Source organism: Protopterus annectens, chromosome 15.part0, assembly GCF_019279795.1.
Source record: "Protopterus annectens isolate FY-2018-M chromosome 15.part0, PAN1.0, whole genome shotgun sequence".
In the NCBI taxonomy this organism is placed as follows: Eukaryota; Metazoa; Chordata; order Ceratodontiformes; family Protopteridae; genus Protopterus; species Protopterus annectens.
The window spans coordinates 206,329,301-206,355,134 of record NC_056749.1 but is presented as its reverse complement, the minus strand read 5'-3'; the positions used below and the strand labels follow the sequence as shown (position 1 = coordinate 206,355,134).

Sequence of the window (25,834 nt, the reverse complement as noted above, 5' to 3'; positions counted from 1 at the left end):
TCTTTGCTTTAGAAGGTGCTTTAGTCTTTGCCTTTGAAGCTGAGGATTGTTTAATGTGAAGATGCTTAGGTCTGAATACACCCTCAGAAGCCGGTGCCTGCTCAGCGACTCCGGACCCCATCTGAAGGAATAGTATCCGAGGCTCCAATACCTTGAGTTTCCAGCAGCATGGCCGACTCCATGTGGGAGTCGGTAGCAGCCTGTGACTCTAAAGTAGCGGGCGTCAAGGGCTGCGAAAGTGCCTCACTGAGAACCGGCGACTGGCTTAGGAGAAGCTTCATCAGTTTTGGGCCTCGGTTGTCTATCTCTCTCCTTTTCTTTGCATTTTTTGTGAACTCCAGTAGTCGGATGGCTATCCGACGACATTTCTGGATAATTAAACCGATATCCAAAATAGTTTAAAGCAAAATCATACAGACGCTTAATAATGCGTTGGTTAAATCTAGCACAAAACTGACAACCAGCAACATTGTGATCAGGGCCTAGGCAAGGAATACAGTAAGAATGAAAGTCCTTATGAGGTATTTGCTTTCCACAAGAAATACAATTATTATCTTTTTCTGACATCAGTCTGGAGCAAGAAAATAAGTTTCCCCAATGGGGTACTTGGCTTTATTGAAGACTTCGGATCTGAAACTCGAACACGAAAATCTCAGGAGTCAGCCGACCGGCATTTGCGAACTGCTTCAGGCACTGCACGGAAAGAAAGACTAAAGAAAATGGCGTTGGACGCATCTTTTATACCCCTGACAACCTGACATCAGGGAAGGGGTGACAGCAGCCGATGCAGGACCCAGGACTTTGGAATTCAGGCTGACTGAGGGCAACCTGCCAGCAGGATTACCCAAATGTAATGACTGCAACAGTGAAACAGGAAGAACATCTATTACAGGGAGAATCAGAAACTGAGGTCTCCTCAGAGTTTGAATCAGAAACCTACAGAGAAAATCCTGTACCTATCCTTTCATTCTGCTGTCCAGATTCAAAACAGTGAATCTCTTCAGGAACGCAAGTATCCCTCTTTTACCAGAAATACCTTAAAAGTGGTATCAAAAGCCTGAAAATGGTGCCTCCTTCCCTGGAGAAACAAAAGGTAAAAGTCACCCCCCCAAAGACAAATGTAGTAGAAATCCCTTTAAAGCACAATCCCCCAGATTCAGCATGCCCTGCACAGTGCGAAGGACTAGTGCAGGAGCTCCAGAAGGCAATATATCTGCCATGCAATCCAGGAATAAGCTGTAGGGATGTGCAAGAGCGCTCCTGCACTAGTCCTAAATGGACTCAGCCCCTGTATGCAAATTACCCCATTTGCAGGAGAAATCAATGCAAATGAGGTGAATTTGCGATTCAGGAAGCCAGCCGTGCAGGACTAGTATAATCTGCAGAAATGTACTCCGCCAGTAATGGAGTACACTTCTGCAAACTACAAAACGGAGCCATGACAACTCCGAATAAAGGGTGGATATTATGTAGAAAGCATGTCAATGGCCAAGTATAATATGGCATAAAATCAACTTTTATTTTTTTTTTTTAGCCAATCTCGCCTGTTTAAGCATAGGGCAGCAGCCCGCAAATAGGATTGGGTGAAAAATAAGAAAAAAAACCCTAAAATAAGCATTCTAACCAAAATCACTATTTTGCCATTATACTCAATGGCAGGCAGAAGACAACATGGCCAGTGAATAGTGGTTGCTAAGGGGAAGGCTCAGTGTGGGACCTGTAACTATGCATCAGCAGGCAATCCTATGCAAATGAGGGGAATGATACTGAATCCCAGATTTCCCCTGCATGCTAGTCAGCACCCAACAATGTAAGCGCAGGAATAGCTTAGTAAAAGCCTAGGAGTTAGCTGACATCATAGGGGTGTATGTCAGGCATACTGTTAGCGGACTGGAGCTCTGTGGCTCGGGTTTGCCCTTAGCAGAGGTAAGCAAGGGGGTGTGTCTGAGTTTGCCTAGCACTCTCTACATTGCCTAAGCGGGTATGTGTGCCGCGCACCGGATTTTAAAGGGGAAAAAAAAAAGTAAACCAGGAAATAGCAGCTCTGTGCACATTTGAGCACTGTGTTTGAGCGGTGCACCCCGGGGTTTAAACAGGAAGGCAATGGGAAGGGAAAACAGCAGTAAAAAGGTAATCTAGGAGAACTAGCATAGCTGGCAAATGAAATGCATCAGATTCAGCCAATTACACAGGCAGCAGCCCAGCCCAGCCCAAAACACTACTATAAACTAGGCAAACACCTTTCCCTCTGTTTTTTCCCACATACGCTACACCACCGGTGTATACAAGCAGGGAACTTTTAACAAACAAAAACAACAAAATGATAGGGGCTGCAGCAGCTATCAGACATCAACATGTGGAAGAGGCTGAGGGTGGTGAGGATGGGAATGCTGTCGACCAACCCACAGTGAGGAGACGGAGAAGGGTGTACAGTCGCAGGGTAACCTACCAGGGGATACATAAGCTGGAGATAGTGGAGCGCTATAGGGTGGACAGGGACGCCCTACAGCAAATTGTTGAGCTCTGCCGGCCACGCCTGACACACAGAGCTAACAGAGGGGAACCCATCCCAATGGATATCAAGGCATGTGTAGGCCTAGGAATACTAGCCACAGGTACCTCCCAAAGCCCAACTAGTGATGTCATGGAGATCTCACAGGCATCAGCATCCAGGATATTCCACCAGTTCCTGGATGCCATTTCAGCACATGCCGTTGAGCACGTACATTTCCTCAACACAAGATGAGACGGTCCCAGGCTTCCGCTTTATATTGGGAACCCTGGTACTGGCCCTACAGCAGTCTCTGCTCATGGTCTTTGATAAGGAGTCCTGCCATGACTCTGGACTCCTGATGTACCAGCACTGTGCCTGAAAGCACACTCCCTCTCCCATTCCTGACATGCTGCCTGCAAGGGGAAGCTACAACCAGTTATGAAATGTATTCCCGCCTGTTGGGTTTAAGGAGGGCCAATTTCCTGCACTTTGCCACAACTGGACGGTTTTGAAAAGGCAAAGCTATGGACAAACCTGCTTACCTAAGGTTGGCATTTTTAAAAAAGGTATACCACTGCGCAAATTGAGTTAGCTGGCCTACATATTGCTTACACCTACTAAGCTGGCCTGTGCAATGCTTAGCGTTGCTTAATATTTACTTTGCATTATATTTGCTTTTTGGCATTCATTTATTATTCATTACATGTTACATACATGTCTGGTATCCATGACTCGTGTACATGCACTGTATGGGGTCCTTGTGTTTAATAGGGGACTTCAACACTCTATTACAATTACACCTCACATCTGGGCTTACTTCTGTACTCCAGTTCACATATTTATGTCATGCAGTAGGTTATAGAACATATGAATGTATACGGATTCCTTTCACATGTTCAGTTTGATTTTATTATAGTGAGGATTTGTTTGGTGATACCATTTTACTATAGTGAGGATTTGTTTGGTGATACCTCATTCTTATGTACTGCTGTGATGGCTTGGTGGTTAACTACTGTGACTATAGTGTATAGGGTCCTGGGTTCAAGAGCTGCAAGGCTGTTTATTTTGTTGCTGGGCAGAACAGTGGCTGCTGGATACAGAGTGATTAAGGCACTTTTAAGCACTTGTAAGCGGGTTTGCGCGAGGGTAAGCACTGCTAACCTTCGGTTAAATATGCTTACAGAGTTAGCTTCCATATTGCGCAACCTGTGTGCGCATTGCAACAGGCTTAAACCCGCTTACTGGTGCTTACATATGCTTACTCCCGCTTACTACTGTTTAATAGTGCTTACTCCCACTTACCACTGCACTAATTTAGACAGTACTGTCTAATGGTTCTTGGGAAGGTGGGGGATTTGGAAGCTGTATGGAGTTACCATTCATTACACACTTTACCTTCCATTTGTATCCCAGATTCCTGCGTATACATACTGTATGGGGCACATGTGATTATCTGTGGACTTTGCAACACTATGGCATGGACACCTCACATCTGAATTTAATGCAGTAGTCCAGTTCACAAATATTTGTAACTTAGTAGGTTATGGAACTAAAAATATTGGTCATAACGTGATTTGACATGGAAAATGGCATGTGCTGCAGAGGGACTCGAACCGGGAATGACTGCTTGTAAGGCAAACGCTCTGCCCACTACACTATTGCTATACTGCTTTATTTGCATATATCTTGCTTCTTATCCTCTTCTGCTATTTAAGCTGCATTAACCGTAGCTAAGCGATGGGCAAACCTATGCACCTATGGTTAAATTTAATCTGTTTCATTAAAAAAAGTATCTTTATATTTTTCTAACTATTGCTTTGGGATGTTGCTGGGGGTACGAGTACACCTATGAGAGGTCTCGCTTATTCTTTTAGGGCTTTCTGCTGTTCTTCATTGCAGGGGCATGTATATTCTGACAGCTCTGCTATCAGACACGCCACCTGCACTCTTACACGCTCCATGCAAGATTAGGAGCTCAGGCAGCGCGCCTTCATTAATATGCACGGCGCGCTGCCATCCTGCTCCTAAACGGCCGCTTCTGTGCAGGACTAAGCTAGTCCTGCACGGAAGAATAGTAAATGCAGGGGATTGTCAACCCCAGAATGTAAAATAAATACATTTTCTCCACAGGAAAAAAAAATGTTTTTCCAGTTACTTTAAACAACTTTTAAACGGATAGGAAAAAAGAATGCCTCTGCTTGAAAAACACTTTACAGTCTCATGACCGCCCGTTCAAACACAAACTCTTAGCTTTAAAATAGCTTTCCTGAAAAGGAAAGTATAAATAATAATAAAAAATTATTAAATGGAAAATATTCCCCAAAGGGAACCTATCTGCCCAGCAAAGGAACACAATCCGGTCGCTGATCATTAAAAGCCTCAGAAGAGTGTACTCTTCATTACAGTAAAGTTCTAAAGAGCAAGGCATCAAAACTTGTCTTTTTAATCAGCTCAGCTTAAGCTGCCTAACAGTATGGATATGTGGAAGGTGCCCTGAAGCTTTGGAAGTTGGCTGGCTGTTATATTCTTGCCAGGATAAAGACCTATATGGCCAAGGCTACTGCAGCAATGATCAATGCAATGCACATTACTTTTCTCACTGGTAAGCACAGCTTGAAGGAGCTTGTCAGAAGGTAAGCTGTCAGAAAGTGTGAACAAGCAAGAACACCTTTCCCTTAAAATATATATAAAAAAATTTACATAATTTCCAAGACAATGACCTGCAAATAGGACTCTGGGAATAGCAAGGTACCCTGAACCACTGCTGCTGGGATTTGAATCAGAAAATGTTCTTTATAACAGATTTGTCTAATACAGCTGACAGTGTAGCCAAAAGTGGAATACCTTGAAAATCTGAATTATACGAACTCAAGTTCTGCAACTGATGAATCCAGAGGATCCAGCTGAGGAACTTCATAACGAGCTTGGTATGAGTAAATATAAAAAAAATGGTGTTGTCATCAACCTCATGGCCTTGTGTTAAAGTCTCTGTAGGAACAGTTTGGGAGTTCTGTACGACAAAGTGTGCATACGGGACAGGATCCTATATGGAGGCAAAAAAGACCAAACTCTCGTGCCCAAAGTAAACCTAAGAAGAGTAATATTTGAAAGAAGTGGAAATAGGACATCAAACTGAGGTTGAGTAGAGATTCCCTGCTGAAGACGAAAAATGCCTTCAGTCAGGGTAGTAAAAGAGCCAGTCATCCAGACAGAGTAGTACATTGGATCTCTACAGCCTTACAGCAGTTGAGGCCAAACTTTTGCTGAATAACAAGGTCAGAAGTGAGGCCAAACTGCAGCATCTAGCGTTGGCAGCTACTGACTGCAACACAGAGGCTTAAACAGGTCCACTATTCCTTCCTAATTCTGTAATGAAGGTATGCACCTTGAAGATCCAAAAACAATGCACCAATCACCTTTTAATAGACTTAACAGGACAGACTGCATTGTGACCACTCAAAAGTTTTTTTTTTGAAAATTAATGCGTTTAGGCAAAGATACACAGAACAGGTCTGCTGTCTTTAGGTTTCCTGGACACCAAATGAATGTAGATCATCTTATCTTAACACTCTGCTGTTTAGTTGGATAACTTGGATGGCTCCATTTTGAGAAGCATTTCCACAGCCTGCCTTGTGACAGTATGGAACATCTGGCCAGCAAAAATATATATATATATATATATATATATATATATATATATATACATACATATATATATTGCCCAGGACATTTCTGATGTGCCAGAATGTGAAGAAAAATTTTATTCCTAGAGATTTTTTGACGTACTATGACATGAAGGGAAAATCTCACCCAATCTCAACTGCTTTTTTGTGAGATAATCAGAGTCTCTCCAAACTGCTGTGATCTGCCCTGGGACTCAGTATAGTATCCTAGGGATCACCAAGAATCCTTTCCTCTTGGACCAAGACCTGGCTGGGATTGGGAATGAGGGAGTTCTCTGTTCCCAGTGACCTTATACTGCTGATGTTGTGGGCCGCACTGACATTACATATGAAGATGGCTCCTCTGTACTCTATGGTACCCTGTGGAAAATAAAATTTTACACCTAGAGGTTTAGGGTTTTGCACTTTATTCTCTCATGCCCATATCCTGAACACGCTCTCTAACTTTTGGGCTATAAGAAGAGAGGATTCTAGAAGGGTATCCAATGGGATTACCTTAGTATCCTTAGCAAAACAGCCAGGACTGGTGGTTGCTAGAACTGCAGCGATTGCCACTGGCAATCTCTTTTGCAGCAGTATAGGTCACAGAGACTATAAAGTCTAATAGTCGTTGAAGTAGATGCCCGCAACATAATCTTTTCCTTTAGTCTGTCTGTGGCACGTCTTCCACAGGATGCTGGAACTCGCTGCTCATGCCTTTTCCAAAACATGGCAAATGCATCAGGTAGCTCAGGATATAAATGTACAAGGTTGTAGACTGTCCATAGCCTGAGATTCTTTAACATGAAGGGGGTACAGAGAACTATCCATAGTGGAAATTCTTCACAGGATTTGTACTGAAATAGTAACATCACGATTGGGAAATTCTGTTGATGCTAAGCACTCATAAGGAAGCCAGCAACTTGTCTGCCTTTTTAGGGCACAGACTACAGTAGAAAGATGTTCCCATGTTGTGTAGGTAACCTGCTACAGAACATATTCCATAGGAGGATTACAAAGTAGATTTGCAGGGGAAATCTGTATTCTTTCTGCAACCCCTTTTCTAAAGAACAATAGGCTTTGCTTAACTAATTAGGATGCTGCTTGTTCAACTGTAGCAGCTACTTGTATGCAAAGTTTTCAGACATGGAAGGAGTAAAATTCACACCATCTGTCATCACAATCATCTATGAATGGAGCCCGTGATAGACCCCAGCGCTCAGGTATGCATAAGATCTCTTTGAAATGCTAAAAGACACAGCCGTCTTCCCTGGAAGTGGGGATACCAGGTAAAACTGTAAAGGGGAGTAGATAGGAAGAGAAAGTGGTAGGCTAAGATGACTTAGAAAACTGCTGACAAGGCTGGAGGTCCTAACAAAAATGGAAATGTTGGCCTCAAGGCAATGCAATGTAAATGAAGTTCAAATTTCAGACAAAAAAAAACATTGATCTCTGTAAGGTCAGCATCAGACCTCTCCCATGTCAGAATCACCAGTGCCTTTTAAAAGGTCAATGTTAGAGGGGCCAGTGTTAGAAGAGATGGCGTCATACAATGTGACAGGACAGGATACAAATCAATAAACAACAATGCTGTGAGAATAGAAACCAGACAGAGCATCAAGTGTAGTCCGAACAGATTCCAGGTAAGAAGGCACTGGGTAACCAGAAAATGGAAAAACAGATACTGGAAGTTGTTAAAGGTTGCAAATGCTGATGCTAGTGCAGACAATAAGGAACTTGAGCTCAAAACATTGATGCAATGGGGTGGAAATGCAGAACACAACTCTTGGTATCCCAGAACCATGAGGAAATGAGTGGAGTCTTTTGAAATTCTGGCACTGTAACCCATAAATGGGAAATAAGGTAATTCAACATGGGCAAAGGAGTAACAGTCTTCAATAACAACATAATTCATACTCATGAGCCAAGGACTCTGCCAGCATTATAGTGGGACGGCGCAGTGGTGCAGCAGTTAATGCTGTCGCCTCACAGCAAGAGGTTCTCCGGTTTGATTCTCGGCTGGGGTGCCTTCTGTGTGGAGTCTGCATGTCCTCCTTGTGTTGTGGGTTTCCTCCTGGTGCTCCGGTTTCCTCCCACGTTACAAAGACATGCGTCTGGAGTGTTTCTCCCCGGGTCTCCACTGAAAATTGGCTTGTTTGAAGTCGGACTTTCCCGGTAAACAAATGTTAAATAAAAAATTACTCCACTTCAGTACTACCAGCATCTTTAAAATTTGGGTCATGGTGCCCCTAAGTATGACTTTCAGACACTGCTGCCTGGATGAAATAATCCTTCAAAGAAGAGAGACTCCCATAATCTTAATCTGGAATTTGTGTGTCTTACCTGCACATTTTCTGATTTATGAGCTCACAAAGAAGTGCTGCAGGGAATCTGTAAGGGGAATGATATCCTCAAAAATTAGTTAGAAAATGAAAGAAAGCTTTCAAAAGCCTTACGTCATTCTCATTTAGTGGTGGCGCTGAACCCTTTAAAACTAAACAGAGTATCACATTAAGCAATCAAGTAGTCAAAGCACCTAATGTGTCATCAATAGAAGCTACAGCACAGGCCTACTGTAGGACACATTTACAAAATAAAAAAAGAGGTAGTAGCAGTAAATATACACAAGGATGGGGTTCAGCTTGAGGGAATGATAAAGTAGAAAAAATTCCATCAAGCAGGGTGAAAAAAATGAGAATTCTCAGTGACTGAGAAAGAGCTATAAAGACAGCATATGCACAAAATGAAATTTGTCTAGATAGTGGTCTGGGGACTTAGGAAACAATTACTGCTTTCTAACAACAAGTAAAAACTACAAAGGGAGAGGGGTGCATCGTGCTTTGAGGGAAAGGAAAGCAAGCAGCAGGTTGGAAAAAGTACAGTTTTGTACCTACCATAAATGTAGATGTTAGAGTGCTCATACAGCTGCAGTCATTACAGATGGGTTATCCTGCCGTGAGGCGGGTCCTCGGTCGGCCGAATTCCAAAGTCTAGGTCCGGCGTCGGTTGTCGTCGCTTCCTCCCTGACGTCAGTGCAGCAGGGGTATAAAAGAGGCAGCCAACGCTATTTTCTTCAGTTTTTCTTGCCCCAGATAGGTGCCCTCAGAAGGAAGGCAAAACATAATATTATGCAAACATGCAATGTAGATAAATCAAAAACAGTAGTTGCAAGCAAATACACCATAAAAGAATACCCCAAATAGGTTGTATGATAAAGGTGTTTGTCATTAAGGCCTGTCCTAAGAGGGGATGGTGGGAGGGTAACCTGGACTGCAGCTGTATGAGCACTCTAACATCTACATTTATGGTAGGTACAAAACTGTACTATGTTCATCGTGCATACAGCTGCAGTCATTACAGATGGGTAGAATCCCAAAGCTAAGTAAGGGTGGTAGGCACTAAGTGGAACTAGGAGGGGCGAGGATGCCCTGCAGGACTGCTGTGGCAAAGCCCGCTCTAGATTTTGAGTATAGTGGAAGGTGGTAGTGCTTGGAGAAAGTGTGCATTGAACTCCAAGTAGCTGCTTCCAAAATGTTCTTGGTAGGGACCCCCCTGAGGAAAGCTGCAGAGGTAGCTGTAGCCCTGGTGGAGTGGGATCTGATGTATACAGGCACAGATTTTCCATGAAATTAATAACAAAAGTGTATGCAGTGGGCTATCCATTTTGAAATTGTCTGTTTGGAAATAGCCTTTCCTTGAGCACCTGTAGCATAGGACACAAAGAGCTGCTCAGATTTCCTGAATGGCTTTGTTCTGTCCAAGTAATAACGAAGTTGTCTGTGAATGTCCAAGGAATGTAGTAGTCTCTCCCCTTTGTTCTGTGGATTTGGATAAAAGGTAGGTAAATGAATAGTCTGACTCAAAGCTACACAGGATACTACCTTTGGCATGAAGGTAGGGTTGGTTCGTAAGGAAACTGTGTCCTGATGGAAAATGATGAATGGTTGCACAGCCATGAGGCCCTGTAGTTCCAAAACCCTGCGTGCTGAGGTAATAGCCAGAAGGAAGGCTGTTTTCCATGACAAGTATTGTAGCTCTGTTGAAGAAGCCGGCTCAAAGGGAGGCAGGGTCAGCTTTTCCAATACGAAGTTGAGGTCCCAAGCTGGGACTGGTGGTTTCCGTGGGGGGTTTATATTTTTTGCCCCTCTGAGGAACTCTGCCTTAATAGAGGATGTGAGAATAAAGGAGGATCTGTATTGTATTGTGCAGAAATGGCTGAAGCGTGGATCTTGATGGAGGAGAAGGAAAGGCCACTGTTTAACATCTCAGCTAGGTACTGTAAAATTTGAGGTATATTTATAACCCAAGGATTCTGGCCCTTTTCGTGATTCCAGGAACAAAATAGTTTCCATTTGGCAGAGTAGGCTTTTCTAGTAGAGGGTCTTCTGGCCTCCAAGATGACATCCTGCACCTCCTTGGAGAGGAGAGTCTGTTGGGAAATTAAGGTATTCTCCATGCAGCTAGATTTAGGGTTTTGAGCTGGCTGTGAAGGGTTTTGTAGTTGTGCTGGGACAACTGAAGAGGGACTAGAGGTAGGATCCATGGTGGGGACTGTGTCAGGCTCTTTAGGAGAGGATACAAGTGTTGTCGTGGCCAGTCTTGAGCAATGAGAATCATTTGTGGCCTCTCTGCTCTGGCTTTTAATAGAACTTTGGTCAGTAGAGGAAGAGGTGGGAAGGCATAGACTGTCAATGTTGTCCAACTGAAAGAGAGTGCGTCCACTTTCCAGGCCTGTGGATGATAGGTCCTTGAACAAAATGTTTCCAACTGGTAATTTCTGTGGGTAGTAAACAGATCTATGTCTGGCTGTCCCCATGCCTGATGCCTGAGTTATCTTTGAGAAAACTTGAGGATGCAACTTCCATTCGTGTGGGTCGGTCATATTTCTGCTTAAGTTGTCCGCCAGTGTGTTTTCCTTCCCTGGCAGGAATTGTGCCTGTAGTTGAATTTGCAATTCCAGTGCTGTGTTCCATAGGGTCATGGCCCCCTGTTTGTTTATGTAGCACATGACTGTGGTGTTGTCTGTCCTTATCAATAGCTGGCCTGGATGCAGTAGGTCTTTGAAGGTCATAAGAGCATTTTGCACGGCTAGCATCTCCTTTTGGTTGATGTGTAGGTGCTTCTCTTTTTGGGACAATTTTCCCTGAATGCACTGATCTGCCATGTGTGCTCCCCAGGCGTAGTCTGAGGCGTCCGTTGTGATGATTTGAGTTGCTTGAGGTACACAGAAAGGGAGACCTGTGTTTCTTTGGCATGCTTGAGCCCACCACAAAAATTCCTTTTGAAGGCATGGAATGAGTGGTATAATTGTTTCCAAGCTGTGGCTGTGTTGAGAGCATAAGTTTGTTTAGGTACCATTGTAGTTTCCTCATATGCAGCTTTGCACATGGTATTAGTAGGATGCAAGATGCCATGAATCCCAGAGCCTGCAGGACTTTCCTTGCAGTTAGTCTGGTGAAAGTTGCCATTTTGTTGAAGTATTGAGACAGTTGCCCTTGTTTGTCTGGCGTGAGGTAGGCCGTCTGGGTGGTTGTATTTAAGCTGGCACCCAGGAAAATTATCTGTTGAGAAGGTATTAGTTCTTAATTCTTTTTGTTCACTGTGTATCCCAGGTAGTTAAACAGTTTTATTACAAATGCCAGATGCTGCAATAGAATGTCCTTGCTGTCCGCTTGGATCAGGCAGTCGTCCAGATATGGGTAGATTTGTATTCCTTGTTGTCTGCAGAAGGCAATTACTGATGCCAGGCATTTCGTAAACACTCTGGGCACAGTAGATAAGCCAAAGGGCAATGCAGAGAATTGGTAATGGGTTGAACCTGCAAGAAATCTGAGGTATCTTCTGCAATCTTGTCCGATAGGGACATGCAGGTATGCCTCCTTGAGGTCCAATGTTACCAGCCAAGACTCCTTGCCCAGCATGGGAAGAAGCTGCTGTAATGTGAGTATCTTGAATTTTGGCACCTGCAGATATGAGTTTAGGATGGATAGGTCTAAGATGGGTCTCCAATCTTTGTCTTTCCTTGGTACCAGGAATAGTCTGGAATAAAAACCTTGACCTTGTTCTTTTGCAGGTACCTCAAATCGCTTTCATATCCATGAGAGCGGAAATTTGTCTTTGTGCCTCTGCCCTTTGATTTTGTGGCAGGTTTGGCAAGCCTCTCATTTTTGGAAGGGTGTGAAAGTGGAACCTGTAGCCTCTGTCTATAATGTCCAGAATCCATTTGTCTTTTGTAACAATGTGCCAGTTTTTTGAAAATAATGCCAGTTTTCCACCCAAAGGTGCTGCCATTAAAGCTTTGTTTGGCAGGCATAAGGGGAAGTCATTGTGTCTGTTTTCTAAATGACTGTGATCTATCTTCTCCACCTCTTGGGGTTTTTGCTTGCCACTGTCTAGCTCTGTAAGATCCTTGAGGTTGTCCTCTACCCCTTGGGCGTCTGTATCTGCCCCTTTGAGTTCTGTCCGTGGCAGGAAAGGACCAAGTTTTTGAAGGCCAGTTTCTGCTGAAACATGGAGGTTGTACCTGCAAGAAATCTTTCACTGTTTGCATAGATTTCGCTTTTTCCTCCAGTTTCTTTAGTACCTCCTCAGCTTTAACACCAAACAATACATCTTTTTGAAGTGGTGCATCTAATAACTTTGCTTTGACATGATCTGGTAAGGTTTGCTCTTTGAGCCAAGCATGTCTACGTATAACAGACCCCAACAGCTCTACATGAGGCCTCTAAAGCATCAAAACCACACTGCAAGGTACGATTACCCACTTGCTCTGCTCCATGCAACAAATCCTGCAACTCTTTCAAATCTGGTTGTTCTGTTTGTGTCATTTTGCTTTTCAGCTGAGATAACAAAAACTGTTGGTACTTTAACATATGAAATTGACAGTTTAATGCCCTCATGGTTAAAGTAGCAGATGTATACACCTTTTCCCCCCCACCTTTCTAATGCTCTGGAATCTCTCTCTGAAGGTAAAGGGTTTTTAGCAGTAGAGGCCTTTATTCCCTTGGGACCCTGTGAAATTGTTTCTGGGACTGCAGTATGGCTTTTATAAAGGAACTGGTGAGAATCAGGAACCCGGTAATACCTGTCTGGTTTAACAGGGGCTGGAGGTAAAGAATCTGGATTAAGGCTGGCTTCTGCGTACACATCATCCAAAATATATAAAACAGGAGGGATAGCCAGGGGCCTATGCTGGGGGAGCAGTAGAAATTCCCTGAGCCTTTTCTTGGAATCTGAGTAATCTTGGCCTTCCCAGTGGAAGTGTTCCCTCAATGTATGCAGGGTTTCCCCAAAAGAGTAGTCCTCAGGGGGGAGACCGAGGGAATAGACTCCTCAGCATCAGAGTCTTCGAAAGGGGAATAGGCATAATCCTGGTCCTCAGAATGGTCTGAGGTAATAGAAGCCTGGTCTGAGGAAGGGTAGTCTTCCTCCAATCTGGGTCTTTTGTCAGAGGGGGGTTGAGAACCCCTGATGAGAGTTATCAAATCCTCAGCCATTTTAAGCATCTGCTTTTTAGGCATGGGGCCTTGAGAGGAGGTCTGAGGACCCTGTTTTTTAGTTTTCATGGCAGCTTTAGATTTAGTGAAGGATTTAATAGAGAAGGTGGAAGGCCTGAAGACGCCTTCAGAAATGGCAGGCCTGACTAAATTTTCAGTTTCCCCGCCAAGAGTGGCGTCGGTATCTGCAGTGGGAATGGAGACAGAGGAGCCTGTGACCTCAGATACTGAAGTCACCGGTAAAATAGGTTCATCGGTAGTCAGGGGCTGCGTAGGCGCCTCGCTGAGAACCGGAGAACCGGTAGTCGGCCTAAGCGTGGTCTCAGTACTCTGTGCAGACCTCGGATGTCGGTCCTTGTCTTTGCGTCTTTTGCTTAAAACTGGTGTCGGAGTATCCGACGACATGATATAATTAAATTTTTCGCCAAAATAATGAAGGGCGAGCTCCGCCCGGCGCTTAATAGTGCGCTTGTTGAACCTAGCACAAAAACGGCAGGCCGAGACGTCGTGGTCTGGCCCTAAGCAAGGTATACAGAAAGAGTGGAAATCCTTATGCGGTATTTGCTTCCCACAAGAAATGCAATTATTAACTTTGTCTAACATCGGTCTGATGCAAGAAAAGTTTCCTCAGCGGGGTACTTAGCTTTAAAGAAGACTTCGGCTGAAATACTTTCGTAAATCTCAGGAGCTGGCCGACCGGCACTTGCGAACTGCTTCTGCTTCGGGCACCGCGCGGCAAGAAAGACTGAAGAAAATGAGGTCGGCTGCCTCTATTATACCCCTGCCGCACTGACGTCGGGGAGGAAGCGACAACAACCGACGCCGGACCTAGACTTTGGAATTCGACCGACCGAGGACCCACCTGACGGCAGGATAACCCTCTGTAATGACTGCAGCTGTATGCACGAAGAACATGTTAAAGTGATACTTGCATCTATGCAACAAGGCCTACTGGTTACTAAAGAATGGCATCTTCTTATTAGATCTCTGATTTTTCAATAAACAAGTGCTGTAAAATCGAGGTAACTGTGTCTCAAAAATGCTCTGCCATTCAAAATGTAAATATTTTTAAATTTATAACACATATTTAGCTCCAAACTACTGTCCAAGAAAAGTACTGATTTTTAAATGATTAATTCTGTAGGGGACAAACCATCTTGTACTCTGTTCTACCACTAACTACACACAATCTGTGCCAGGCAGTAACTGAAAGCTGTAGAAAATCAGGGGTTTCAACGTACTATTTTCTAAAACCTTGTCAAAGATTGTACCTCAAATTAGGAAAACAAACAGATCAAATAGTTTAAAGTTTGAATGCATGTGTGTATAGTGATCTACTGTACTTTTCTGCTGAACTACAATGCTCAACATATTAAATACATGGCCACTAGACAATTCAAATATATACAAAGATTTTTTTTTTTCTGTTGTAGTTTGGGTGGCAAATACTGACAAATCCCTCCCATCCCAAACAATAATGCCACTACAGCAGAACATCTCCAAACGATTCAAGGTCTGGAAATTAGAAATCTGCTTTATGGGCACCTTCTAGACATACACAAAGCAAAATAAATGTTGTAAACATCAACGCTTTGCAGTACATTTGAACATACAGTCACAGTAGTGGTAGCAGGACCGTACATCCATTTAAAAAAGCTGGCCTGCAGTCTAGGAGAATCATACAGATAACATGGACATCCAAATTATCTGCCTCTCTCTCCTATAGACACTGCTGAAAATAGAAAAAGGTAGTGTTCAAATTGGATCTCTTTATGTCAACCATACAATTTGATACACATAATTTACACAATCGCCATACTACACCCAAGCAAATAAACTCTCAAAAATAAACCATTTGCAGGTGCTGGATGAATCACGTTACAGTGCAAGTCTACAATTAGTTTCTTCATTCTTCAATGTGCTCCACTTTTTTCTAGATATCTTTTCTAAAAATCAGAAATGCAGAATAAACTAAATATATAGAAACACGTACTCGAGAGAAAGTTTTTCTTCCTCCTCACACAGATCTGGTAGCCTCTGCAATCCCAAGGTCATTCGTAGGGCATCCACATGTTCCTTCAAGGGCTTGTACTCCTCATGAAGGCGCCGGGTTGACTCTAACAATTTGTTTAGATCATTTTCTGATTGCTTGATTGTATTTTCCATCTAGAAAGGATGATGAAAGCACTAAATAAACAGGAACTTAATTCTTTGGGTTTTGCCATTACAGTACAGGTATGATGCAAAAATCTTAAATTAATTCTCATCTTGGTGTAAATTAACAGTAAAGAAAAATGAGAAGCCTATCATTCGAAAGAACAGTAGGATAACTATAATGTGAAAATAAGCAGCAATGAAATAAATCTTTCAAGTTTGAAGCAAAAAAGTGCTCTGAAACAAGAAAGCATAAGCATACAAGTCATAATTTTAAAATCCAGAGATTAAGAAAATGAACATAAAAAAAAAAAACAAATATGACTAAAGTACAGTTTTGTACCTACCATAAATGTAGATGTCCGAACAGGATAGCATCTGCAGTCCTAACAAATGGGTTGTCCTGTCGTCAGGCAGCCCTTCGGTCGGCCGGATTCCAAAGTCTGGGTCTGGCCTCGGCTGGTGTCGCACTTCACCCAACGTCATCTATGCTGGTCTTCGGGTATAAAGGCATCAGCCGACGCCATTTTCCTCAGTGTTTCTTGCCCCAGATGCCAGTTGCCCTCTTGGAAAGCTAAATTTTGGATAAATGCCAATGTTTCCAAAAAAAATAGAAGGCAAACACAAAAAATAAGCATGTATGTACATATATACAAACAAATACACCATAACAGATCCCCCCCCAGCTAGCTATTAGGAGGGTAAATACCCTAGGAGTACCACAGAGGGGAAGGAGGGTGGGTAATCCTGACTGCAGATGCTATCCTGTTCGGACATCTACATTTATGGTAGGTACAAAACTGTACTATGTCCTTCAAGGATGCATCTGCAGTCCTAACAAATGGGTAGAATACCATAGCCAAACTAGGGAGGAGGAAGAAGAATTATGGTGTAGTTAGGATCCCTTGCAAAACAGCAGTGGCAAAGCCTGCTCGGGATCTAGAGTATAGAGGTAAGTTATAATGCTTGGCAAATGTATGCACGGAGGTCCAAGTAGCCGCCTCAATAATGTCCTTGGTAGCCACTCCTCGTAAGAAAGCTGTGGTAGTGGCTGTAGCCCTTGTAGAATGAGGCCTTATGTTCTGTGGAATTTGCTTTCCATGGTAGGAGTAACAGAATCTTATGCAATTTCCTATCCACTTGGAGATTGTCTGTTTGGAAATTGCTTTTCCTTCCCTTCCTGTTGCATAAGCTACTAGAAGCTGGTCAGTTTTTCTATTGCCCTTGGTTCTGTCCAGGTAGTAGCGCAACTGTCTGTGTACATCCAAGGTATGCAGTAGTCTTTCCCCCCTGTTCTGTGGACTGGGAAAGAAGGTAGGTAGGTGGATTGCCTGGTTTAGAGACACTCTGGATACCACCTTAGGCATAAATGTAGGATTAGTTCTCATGGACACTCTATCTTGATGGAAGATTAGGAAGGGTTGTACTGCCATTAAGGCCTGTAGTTCCGAAACCCTCCTTGCTGAAGTAATTGCCAGTAGGAAAGCAGTTTTCCAGGATAGGTGTTGAAGGTCTGCTGTTGCTGCTGGTTCGAATGGAGGGAGTGTCAATTTTCTAGCACAAAGTTCAAGTCCCATGCTGGTAATGGTGGTTTCCTAGGAGGTTTTACATTCTTGATTCCTCTGAGGAACTGCCTGAGTAGAGGTGTGAGAAGACAGGGGATCAAGCTGTATTCTGCTGAAATAGCTGATGCATGTATCTTGATGGAGGAATAGGACAGGCCTGTATGGAGAAGCTCTGCCAAATACTCCAGGATGTTGGCAATATCTATCTTTGACACATCTTTTCCTCTTTCAGAACTCCAAATGACAAACCTTTTCCATTTTCCTACATAGTTCCTTCTTGTTGAAGGTCTGGCCTCAAGGATAATGTCTTTAACCCTTTGGGATAAATCTGGGTTAGTTGCTCTTATGTAATGTTCCAGGCAGTCAGTTGTAGAGTTTTCAGGTTTGGATGCATGATGTTGTAGTCGCTCTGAGTTATCATCAAAGGAATCAGGGTAGTGTCCACGTTCCTCCCGAGACATGCTCCTCAGCAAAGGATACCAATGTTGTCTTGGCCAATTTGGAGCTATCAGAATTATCCTTGGACGTTCCTCTTTGATTTTCAGTAGTACCTTGTGCATCAAAGGAAGAGGTGGAAATGCATATGCTGTCAGGTCTTTCCAACTGAAGGATAGAGAGTCCACCTTCCAAGCCAGTGGGTGGTATGTCCTTGTGCAGAATTTCTTGATCTGGTGATTGAGTGGGGATGCGAATAGGTCTATTTGTGGCATTCCCCATTTTTGTGATGGCCTTGAAGATGTTGGGTGTAGCATCCATTCGTGAGCATCCGAGGTAGTTCTGCTTAACATGTCTGCTAGGATGTTTTCTTTTCCGGTACAAATATTGCGTGTAACTGGATCTTGTAGCTCAGAGCCATGTTCCATAGGTCCCGAGCCATTCCACATAGGCGGTACGAATGAGTGCCTCCCTCTTTGTTGTTGTTCCTCATGACTGTGCTGTTGTCTCTCCTTATCATTAAATGGCCTTCTTTGAGGAATGGTCTGAAATTCTGGATTCCTAGTTTTACTGCCAGCATTTCTTTTTGATTTATGTGCAGGTGCAGCTGATCTGGAGTCCATAATCCTTGAATGCATTTGTCCAGCATGTGGGCCCGCCAACCTAGGTCTGAGGCATCCGTTGTGATGGTTTGGCTTGCTTGAATGTTGTGGAAGGGCAAACCTGGGTTTGACTGGCATGCTTGAGCCCACCATAGGAACTCATGTTTCAGGCATGGGATTAGTGGTATTAAGCTGTGCCTGTGTTGAGACCATAAATTCTTTAGGTACCACTGTAGCTTTCTCATATGCAGTCTGGCATGGGGACCAGGATTATGCATGATGCCATGAAGCCCAAGGCCTGCAGTACTTTCCTTGCTGTTAGTTTGTTCTGCTTTGTTAATGCCAAGAAGTAAAGAGGGAGATGTTCTTGTTTTTCTGCAGTTAGGAATGCCATCTGTTTTACTGTGTCCAATTCTGCACCCAAGAATGTTCTTGTTTGGGATGGTATCAGTCTTGACTTTTTTAAATTGACTGTGTATCCCAGGGCTTGTAGTAAGCAAATGACTCTTTGTAAGTCTTGTGTCAGCTTGCTTTTGTTGTCCGCTTGCATCAGGCAGTCGTCCAGGTATGGATAAATTTGGATTCCCTGTAGCCTGCAATGAGCGATTACTGATGCCAGGCATTTTGTGAATACTCTGGGTGCAGTAGATAAGCCAAAGGGCAATGCTGAGAATTGATAATGCTCTGATCCTGCAAGAAATCTGAGGTATCTTCTGCAATTTGGTCGTATGGGGACGTGCAGGTATGCCTCCTTGAGATCTAGAGTTACCAGCCAACACTCCTTGCCCAGCATGGGAAGAAGTTGGTGTAGGGTCAGCATTTTGAATTTTGGAGCAATGATGAATGTGTTTAAAGCGGACAGGTCGAGAATAGGTCTCCAACTTTTCTCTTTTCTTGGTACTAGGAAGAGCCTGGAATAAAATCCTTTGCCCTTTTCTGTAGGTGGCACCCTTTCCACAGCTCTCATCTTTGTTAATTGAGCTATCTGTTTTAGAGCTTCTGTTTTTTGATTTGATGGTAGGTTTGGCATTCCTCTTTTTACTGGTAAGGTGTGGAAATGAAACCTGTAGCCTTGGTCTATAGTTTGCAAAATCCACTTGTCTCGTGATATAGTGCCAATTTTTTGAAAATAAGGCTAACTTTCCGCCTAAGGGTGCTGCTATTTGTTCCCTGGAAGGCGGTGTCAGAGCCAAGTCACTGTGTTTGTCCTGTTGTAGTGGCAGTGGTTGTGTCTGTGCCTCGTTGGTTATTGCCTTGCCACTGGCGTCCTCTGTAGGCACCTCCTCTGGATTGATTTCTGCCTCTGGAACGTCTATTCCTGCCTCTCTGAGATTTAGAGGAGTCTGGAAAGGACCAATTTTTGGAAGGCCAGTTCCTGCTAAACCTTGGGGGCTGAACCTGTAGGAAATCTTTAACTGTTTGTACAGATTTTGCCTTCTCTTCCATTTTCTTCATTACTTGCTGGGCAGGAGAACCAAATAGACTGACCTTATCCATAGGAGCATCTAATAGTTTTGCTTTAACATGATCCGGCAAGACCTGTTCTTTCAACCATGCATGCCTTCTTATAACTGTGCCAGTCATGGCTGATCTAAATGAAGCCTCCAGTGCATCATAGCCACATTTTAAAGAATGGTTACTAACCTGCTGAATGTTATTCACCATTTCTAAAACATATTTCTTATCTAAGGAATCATCAGAGGACAGTTTCTTAGTTAACTGATCAAGCATAAACTCTTGGTATTGGATCATATGAAACTGACAGTTCAAAGCTCTAGCTGAGAGAGTAGCAGAGGTGTATACTTTTACCCCATCTCTCTAAGGACCTGGATTCCCTTTCAGAAGGAGAGGGTTTTTCGCTGAGGTCGGCTACTGCCTTAGGCCCCTGGGAGATAGTCTCAGGATCTGCAAAGGAGCCTTGTATAGGTGGTGATGAGTGTCCGATACCCTGTAAAACCTATCGGGCTTGGCAGGGGCTGGAGGTAAAGTATCAGGAGCAGTGCAAACATCATTAAATGCATCATCCACAACAGGAAGAACTGGAGGTATAGCTAAGGGCCTATGTTGCGGTAAGTGTAGAAAGGTCCTAAGCCTTTTTCTTGAATCTGAGAAATCTTGTCCCTGCCATTGGAATTGCTCTCTCATGGCATGTAAGGTTTCCCCAAAGGAAAATTCCTCTGGTGGACAGGCAGAAGGAATAGATTCTTCAGCATCGGAATCTTCATAAGTAGAAAAAGGAGCCTCTGGACGGTCTGTATTGTCTGAATCATCAGAAGAGTCATCTGAGGACACTGGCTCAGGGGGCTCTGCTCTAGGTCTCTTTTCTGGAGGTTCAGAGGCCCTGTCTGGGTGAGATTGGGATCCCCTTATTAAAGAGATGAGATCCTCTGCCAGAATAAGCATTTGGGAACTGGAACTGGGCCTGTGAGAGGGGGGCTTAACAGGCACAGACTTAGCAGTTTTGGCTGCTTTAGCCCTGGCAAAGGCCTTTATAGACATGGCTGCAGGAGGCCTAGCAGCACCACGTGCTGGGGTAGAGACATCCAAAGGGATGGTGTCCGATAATTCTAGAGAAACCACATTAGTAGGCAAAACTTCAGAGGCCGATTCAACTAGGGTAGCAGGAGCCTCGTAGTAGTCATGGATTCGGCTGAAGATTGACCCGTTGCTCGGTTTCAGAAACCGAGACACTTCGCGGTTTGCTTAACCGTGGTTTGTGTCGGTCTTTTCTTAACAATTTGAGAAGTCGGAGGATCCGGCATAATGTACGCAAAATCTGAGCTGAAAAACTGTTCAGCAAGGTTGAAGGAAGCACAGGCTAAATAGGCTGCTACGCCGTGGTCTGGGCCTAAACAAGGTAAGCAGTAAGAGTGGAAATCTTTATGAGGTATTTGTTTCGTTAAACAGTTATTCACTTTTTCTGACATCGGCTGAGGCAAGAAAGAGTCCCAACGGGTACTTAGCTTTTAGAAGTCTTGAAGTAGTATTCGGTAGTAGTAATCTCTGGATCTGACCGACCGGCACTTTGCTAACAGCTTCTGCTTGGCCACGCGCAAGAAAGACTGAGGAAAATGGCGTTGGCTGATGCCTTTATACCCGAAGACCAGCAGAGATGACGTCGGGTGAAGTGCGACACCAGCCGAGGCCAGACCCAGACTTTGGAATCCGGCCGACCGAAGGGCTGCCTGACGACAGGACAACCCATTTGTTAGGACTGCAGATGCATCCTTGAAGGACATCTTCTATCTTCTGTTAAGGTCTTTACTAATGCAGTTAGCCAGGTCAACAGAAGATTGCAATTTATTTTATTTACCCCATGTTAGTGGAGTTAGTTCCAATAGGTTAGTAGCCTCTTTTCAGGGGGAAACACCATGTGGTATTTATATTACTATCAGAAATTAGTCCAGGGCATCAGGGAAATTCTTTCTTGACATATGCTGTGGGATCTTTTACATCCAAATGAACTACCAGCAGCTCTGGCAGAAGATTTAACACCTCATCCGAAGGAAGGAAAAACACACAAGCCTTAACAGGAAGCTTGTGTCAATGTAAGAAAAAAAAAATACAACAGGATTCAGCTAGTCAGAAAAATGAGCTGTATTTTTGGACACAACACATGGCAAAGTGAAGGTGATGAACTATGGCACAAAGCCAGACATGAAGAGCTTGGTTCCAAAAGACTTGCTCTCAGAATAAGTGACACACTCCTGTATAAATCTGTCCCGATTCTGACAGACTTGTTCAGAGTGTAAATGACTTGCAACAGTAAGGCCTAACTATAAAACAGGCTTGCACCGGGAGACCAGATTCCAAAAGACTTGCTCTCAGAGTAAATCACTTACTCTGTGAGAGCAGTTCTCTTCTACAACTGGAAGGGAAAATGGGAGACACTGATAGAGTAATTTGGACTCTTCACCAAAGAAAGTCCGTCTCCCTGTTTACACATCCCAAAAGGTACAGTTGTGTACACTTACCATAAATGTAGATGTTAGAGTGTATTCATTGTTGCAGTCATTGCATTTGGGGTAATCTGCTGGCAGGTTGCCCTCAGTCGGTCTGAATAACAAAGTCATGGGTCCTGCATCAGTTGCTGTCTCCTCTTCCATGGAGTCAGGTAGTCAGGGGTATAAAACATGCAGCTGACGCCATTTTAATCAGTTTTTCTTGCCCCAGATGTCAGGTGCCCCCCCAAATGGGGAGCAGAAATATATATAAATAAACTGTAAAAATATAAATGCACCTTAGAAACATAAAATTCACCTTCAACTAAAAGCAAATACACCACAAAGACTTTTGAGTATAGTGAAGGAAAGAAAAGGTATAGAATGGGGGATGGCAGGTGGGTAACCCAGACTGCAACAGTGAATACACTCGAACATCTACATTTATGGTAAGTGTACACAACTGTACTATGTTCTTCGTGTTTCACTGCTGCAGTCATTACATTTGGGTAGAATCCCAAAGATATGGATTGGAGGATGGAACTAAACAGCATTAGGAGCAGCTATAAGGCCCTGCAGGACTGCAGTGGCAAAGCCTGCTCTAGATTTAGAGAAGGGAGGTAAATGATAATGCTTTGTGAACGTATGAACAGAATTCCAAGTGGCAGCTTCTAGAATGTCTTTGGTTGGGACCCCTCTTAGAAAAGCTGCTGAAGTAGAGGCAGCCCTGGTGGAATGGGATCTGATCCCCTTGGGCACAGGTTTACCATGGTGCAAACAGCAGAAATGAATGCAGTGGCTTATCCATTTAGAAATAGTCTGCTTTGATATAGCCTTCCCCTCTGATCCTGCAGCAAAATGCTACCAGTAGTTGCTCAGACTTTCTTACAGATTTTGTCCTGTTTAAGAAGAATCTTAGTTGTCTGTGCATATCCAGTGAATGCAGAATCCGCTCCCCCTTGTTTTGTGGATTTGGGAAAAAAGTTGGCAGGTGTTAAGAGCCACACCAGATACCACCTTAGGCATAAAGGAAGGGTTGGTCCTGAGGGCCACCCTGTCCGGGTAAAATAAAATGAAGGGCTCCACTGCCATGAGAGCCTGTAGTTCTGAAACCCTTCTAGCTGAAATGACTGCCAAAAGAAAAGCGGTCTTCCAAGATAGAAATTTTATATCCGCAGTAGCTACTGGTTCAAAAGGAGGGAGGGTGAGTTTTTCCAGCACAATTGAGGTCCCATGCCGGAGTTGGTGCTCTCCTGGGAGGCCTTAAATTTTTGGCCCCTCTGAGATACTGTTTTAGCAGTGGATGAGAAAAGAGGGAAGGCTCTGTGTTGTAATGATCCGAGATGGCAGAGGCATGGATCTTTATTGAAGAAAAGGATAGGCCCTTGTCAAGCATCTCAGTTAAGCATTACAACATCTGAGGACTATTGGGCCTTGCTGTATCTATTCCTTGTGCTTGGTTCCAAGCACAGAATCTCTTCCATTTATCAGCATAAGATTTTCTAGTACTAGGCCTTCTAGCTTCCAAAATGGCATCCATCACAGGTTTACTGAGAGGTGTGGTATGAATAATTAGTTGCTTAGCCATACTGCAAGGTTCAGAGTTTGGAGCAGAGTGTGCAGAATTTGATAGTTCTGCTGAGACAGTAGATGAGGTGTTTGAGGCAAGTACCACGGAGGAAGGTGCGACATATTCCTTAGAAGCGAGTACCAGTGCTGGCGAGGCCAGTCCGGAGCAATTAGAATCATTTTTGTTTTTTTCCTGTCTGACTTTTAGTAAGACCTTGCAGAGTAGAGGCAGAGGGGGAAAGGCATAGACTGATAGGTTTTTCCAGCTGAAGGATAGAGTATCCACGTTTCCATGCTTTATTGTGATGAGTTCTTGTGCAGAATTTGTCCAACTGATAATTCTGGGGAGAGGCAAATAGATCTATGTCTGGGCTTCCCCATTTCTGTGTTAACATGCTGAAGATTTGTGGATCCAGTTTCCATTCGTGCGGGTCCATAAGATTTTTGCTTAGGTTGTCTGCCAGAGTATTTTGCTTTCCTAGCAGGAAGTGAGCTTGAAGATGTATTTTGTAAGTCATGGCTGTGTTCCACAAGGCCATGGCTAGTTTGCAAAGGGGGTATGAATGGGTACCCCCCTGCTTGTTTAAATACCACATGACTGTGGTGTTGTCCGTCTTTATCAGTAGTTGTCCTGGATGAAGTAAGTCCTTGAAGGCTGTCTGAGCATTCTGAACAGCTAGCATTTCTTTCTGGTTGCTATGCAGATGCATTTGGTTTGGGCTCCATTTGCCCTGAATGTATCTCCCTGCTAGGTGGGCCCCCCAAGCATAGTCTGATGCATCTGTAGTTAGGGTTTGGGTAGCAGGGGGTAGAGTGAATGACCGTCCCTTGTTTTGGTGACATGTCTTTGCCCACCAAAGAACTCCTGTTGCAGGCAGGGAATGAGAGGAATCATTGTTTCCAGGCTGTGACAATGCTGACTCCATAAACTTTTTAGGTACCATTGAAGTTTCCTCATATGCAGTCTCGCATATTGAATTAGTAGAATGCAGGATGCCATGAACCTCAAAGCCTGCAGAATTTGTCTTGCAGATAGTGGGTTTTTGCTGCCATTTGATTGAAGTATGTTGTCAATTGCATTTGTTTGTCTGGCGTGAGGTAAGCCATCTGGGCAGTTGTATTCAAGCTTGCACCCAGGAATGTAATTATTTGAGAGGGCACCAGTTGTGATTTATTTTAGTTTATGGTGTACCCTAGGCATGCTAGAAGCCTTTTTACAAACACCAGATGTTGAAGAAGAGTGTCCTTGTCCTCTGCCTGAATGAGACAATCGTCCAGATAAGGATAAATTTGAATGTTTCTTTGTCTGCAGAATGCAATTACTGGTGCCAGGCACTTTGTAAAGACCCTGGGCGCAGTAGATAAGCCAAAGGGCAGTGCAGAGAATTGGTAATGCAAAAAAACCTGCTTTGAAGCAGAGGTATAGGTTCATAGGTTCATAGATTAGTACTAAGCTAACTGCCCTTGCGAGCCATTTTAAGCCTAGCCAATTATCCCTATCTTCTGCAAGATTCCCTTATTGGGATATGCAGGTATGCTTCTTTTAAGTCTAGAGTTACTAACCAAGCATTCTTGCCTAGCATAGGCAGTAGCTGTTGTAAAGTCAACATTTTGAATTTTGGAATGTTCAGGAACATATTCAGAATCGATAAGTCCAGTATTGGATGCCATGAATTGTCTTTTCTGGGTACCAGGAACAGTCTTGAATAAAATCCTTCTCCTTTTTCCTTTTCTGGTACCAGTTGAATAGCAAGGAAAACAAAAAGCACCACGACAAATGCAGCAATGAGAGGCAAACTTGAAATGAATCGAAAAACAATAGCGTAGTAAAATTTAATTCACCGCTTTCGTCCAAGGACTTCATCAGAATGAATAAAAAACATCACAAAGCAAGTTTAAATACACTCAAAATTAAA

General features: G+C 43.6%; 1 protein-coding gene across 5 annotated transcripts in view; it reads right to left on the bottom strand.

Moving 5' to 3' along the window:
• ZC4H2 (zinc finger C4H2-type containing) overlaps nt 1–25,834 on the bottom strand; it is a 517,031-nt gene that overhangs the window by 195,685 nt on the left and 295,512 nt on the right. For all 5 annotated transcript variants that reach the window (XM_044057709.1, XM_044057707.1, XM_044057705.1 and 2 more), the window contains one exon: nt 15,646–15,818. In XM_044057709.1, the coding sequence (XP_043913644.1) occupies nt 15,646–15,818 (173 nt within the window). The remainder of the gene's footprint in view (nt 1–15,645; nt 15,819–25,834) is intronic.